At 27.3% G+C, this 3822-nt stretch overlaps 1 protein-coding gene across 1 annotated transcript; it reads right to left on the bottom strand.

Annotated features, from left to right (window-relative positions):
• Nucleotides 1-93: 93 nt before the first annotated feature.
• ENU1_018970 (DNA-directed RNA polymerase, beta subunit domain containing protein) lies at nt 94-3414 on the bottom strand (the record flags this gene model as incomplete). Its single annotated transcript, XM_008856940.1, has 1 exon — nt 94-3414. The coding sequence occupies one exon, from the start codon at nt 3412-3414 to the stop codon at nt 94-96; it is 3321 nt and encodes a 1106-aa protein (XP_008855162.1).
• Between the last annotated feature and the right edge of the window lie 408 nt (nt 3415-3822).

The following is a 3822-nucleotide window of genomic DNA, read 5'->3' as shown; positions in this document are numbered from 1 at the left end:
TGAAAGAAGTTCAAGAAGATACAATAACAGATATAAATAAGAAGTGAAGAATAAAAAAGAAATTTGAAAGAAATAAATCAATCCAAACTTCAATTAATAACTGTTTCTATCAACTCTTAAATTCAATCTCACATTCATTGCACTTAATTCAGCAGCCAAATATCGGAATACATAAGGAATTTGAATCTTTTTAACAATAGAAGTTGGTCCACAACTTTGACAAACCATTTTATCATATTCTTTAGAACGTTTAATAGTACATATACTACCACATTTTGTACAGACATAATGATAACATTTATCAGAACATTCAAACAATCTATCATGAACTAACATAGCTGTACCATGAGCAACCAAAGAATCTCTTTCCATCTCACCAAATCTAATTCCTCCTCCTCTCTTTCTTCCTTTAATTGGTTGATGAGTAACAATACTAATAGGTCCAGTACTTCTGACTTGATATTTATCTTTAACTTGATGGACTAATCGTTGATAATAAACAATACCAATATAAATATCTGATTGTAATTCATTACCATAAATTCCAGAATATAATGGTTCACTTCCATAATAATTATATCCGTATTTTAATAATTGTTTTCCAAAATAATCAACTGCATTATTTTCTTCATCAAATTTAAATGGTGTAGCATCTTGATATTCTCCTTTTAATGCTCCAACTTTACTTGCCATACTTTCAACTAACATGGCAATAGTCATACGAGATGGGAATGCATGTGGATTAATAATAATATCTGGGGTCATTCCACTTTCAGTAAATGGCATATCTTTTTCTTGATAATGAACTGATAAAGTACCTTTTTGTCCATGTCTTGATGAGAATTTATCTCCAATAACAGGTGTTCTATTATATCTAACACGAACAACTGCTTTTTGTAATCCAGAATCTATATTATCTCCTCCAACAATTCTAACACTTTCAATATATCCACGTTCTCCCATTAATACTTTACCTTTAATCTTTCCAGTAATTTTATCAATATGTGAATAAATTGGAGAATTTTCAAAAACTTCTCCTGGTCTTGGTAATCCATCATCATCTAAATGTTCATCAAATACTTCTCCTGAACTAGTTGTTCCTGAAAACATTTCATTCTTTTCTCCTTCTTTTTCAAAATCTACTTTATATGCTTTATATTGACTTCCATGACCAAATCCTCTTTCAATAGCTGACTTTTTAATAATTAATGCATCTTCCATATCATATCCTGTATATGATATAACAGCAACAACTGCATTAGCTCCAGTTGGATATTCATTAAATCCAAATGGTTCCATTAATGCACATTGACAAATTGATCTTTGTGGATAATGTAACCATAATAATTTTGTATCTGATCTATATTTATTAGAAAGTGCTGGAATACCCATAGTTTGTTTTGCCATTTGACATTGATACATATTTCTTGGTGATTGATTCATATGACAAAATGGTGTTAATGTAGCTAATAATGATAATGAATTTAATGCTGAAATTTCTTCATATTCTGCATTATTCATTCCTTCTATAGAATCTCCACATTTAATATCTAAGAAAACTTGTTCATATGGTCCAATATTAACTATATTTCCTGTTGCCCTATGAATAACTGGTCTAATCATTTGTCCTGGTAAATCATTTAAATATAATGCATGATATCCATCTTGAAGATATCCATCACAATATCCAATTTCTAATGTATTTGGAATTTTAGGATTATAAACAGCTCTTTCATATCTTAATTGTTGAACAAATGAATTAATTTCATGTGGTGAAACTTTTCCAATAACTTTTCCATTTAATAAAACTGGAATATAAATTGATGGTAATTTCATAAATTGTGTTGATACCATTCCAAGTTCAGTACATAAATCAATAATTTGTTGATCTGGTAATGGATGTTTTCTTGCATTAATTCTACATGAAACTGCAAAATGATTTAATAATCCACATGGTGCTCCATCTGGTGTATGTACTGGACACATAAATCCCCATGCTTCAGGAACTAATTTTCTAATTGAAGTAGTTTTCATAGTAGTATAAAATGCACCTCTATGAACTGAAACAAAATGACTTGTAAAACGAGAATGATTTAAACGTTCTGCTGTAATAGAAAATCCATTTGTTTGTTGAAGATCAGTAGTAGTATTTGTTTCAAAATTCCCTGTAGAAATAAAACTTTTTATTCTTGTACCAAATGATTTAGCAGCACTACTCAATGCTCTTTGAAGATATATTTTTTCTGTTACTTTACTTCCTTTTTTAACATCTTTTAAATCTTTAAGAATAAAAAGTTTTGCTTTTGATAATACATTTTGAATTTCTTCTTTTATTACTGTTTGATATAAATGTCCTGGAAGTAAAACACCTTGACTCATTGGAGTATCAACTCCTTCTTCATCAATTTCTCCATGAACTAATGCAAATAATTTTTGTAACATAAAAATAAGTAAATCTGATTTTTCTGCATATGATGAAAGATGAACTAAACAAAACTCATCTAAAACTCTTTTTCCTAATTCTGTATCATTCACTCCTTCAGTACCATCCATAATAAGTCTAAATTTACTTCCAATATATGTTAATACTTGTTCTGGTGAATTTAATCCATTTAATGGACTTCCATTTTCTCTTCTAACAAGCATTTCTGCTGCATTAACTAAATTAGAATTTTCATAATTATTCATTGTAATTAATTGAAATATTTCTCTATCTGACATTCCTCCATATACTCTTAATAATAAAACAACTGGAATAAAAAATTCTTGTTTCTTAAATATAAATCTAAGTGATACTTTTCCATTATCTAAAAAGTGTAATGTATTTGTTAATGTAGTAATATCATCTCTCATACATCTAATAATTATTCCATATTTTGTAAAATGTGCTCCTTTATTTGTCCAACTTGGTCTTGTTACAGCTAATGGATGATTTGGTTTAGCATAAACTATCATTCTTAAATATCTTTCAATTCCATTAATAATAAAATATCCTCCTATTTCATGGGGATCTTCTCTTATATTAATTCGTTCTTCTGGTGTTGTATATTCACTTCCAATCCAACATTTACTTGATCCAACCATAATTGGAATTTCTCCTCCATCAACTTCAATTGTTTTATTTGAATCATTTTCTTTTATTGTTATTGTCAATTTAATTCTTCCAGAATATGTTAATGCTGCACTTCTACACATATATGGAAATAATGGTAATCCATTATATGTTGGTTTTTCTATTGAAATACCTGTACATGATAATTCCATTAATTCAGTTGAATCTTTTTTAATTATTTTATACTTTTTCATATATTTTAATATATCTTCTTTTCCTTTTTCAAGAAAATAATTAAAACTTTCAGTATGTGCTCTTGTTAATTCTTTAAGTTCGTTAGATGGTTTGTTTGGATTTAACATATTAATCTTACAGTTACTATCTAAAACCCTTTTACTTCTTTCTTTTCTCTCTTATTTCTTTCTTATTTTTTTTTACTTTCTTCTCTAAAACCCTTTTTTTTTTTCTTTTCTTTTTCATCTTTCTGTTTTATATAACGCTTTTAATTTCTTCTTCTCTTTTATTCTCTTTATTCAATTTCTATTCTTCTGTTCTTTCTTTAATTTCATATTCATTATTCTTCTTGTTCTTATCAACTTATGCTTTTTTTTATGATTTATTTATTTCCCTTTTTTTTGTTTCATTCTAACAAAAGTATTAAAAACTCTTTTATTTAATTTAATTAAAATAGCTTATTACTCTTTTGAATTTCAGTTAATTACTTTTGTAAATGTTGGTGCTTAATTCAATGTCTTTCTTCTTTTTTTGAG

The sequence above is a fragment of the Entamoeba nuttalli genome (genome assembly GCF_000257125.1).
Source record: "Entamoeba nuttalli P19 unplaced genomic scaffold asmbl_2316, whole genome shotgun sequence".
Taxonomy (NCBI): domain Eukaryota; phylum Evosea; order Mastigamoebida; family Endamoebidae; genus Entamoeba; species Entamoeba nuttalli.
This window is presented reverse-complemented; position numbering and strand designations above follow the sequence as displayed.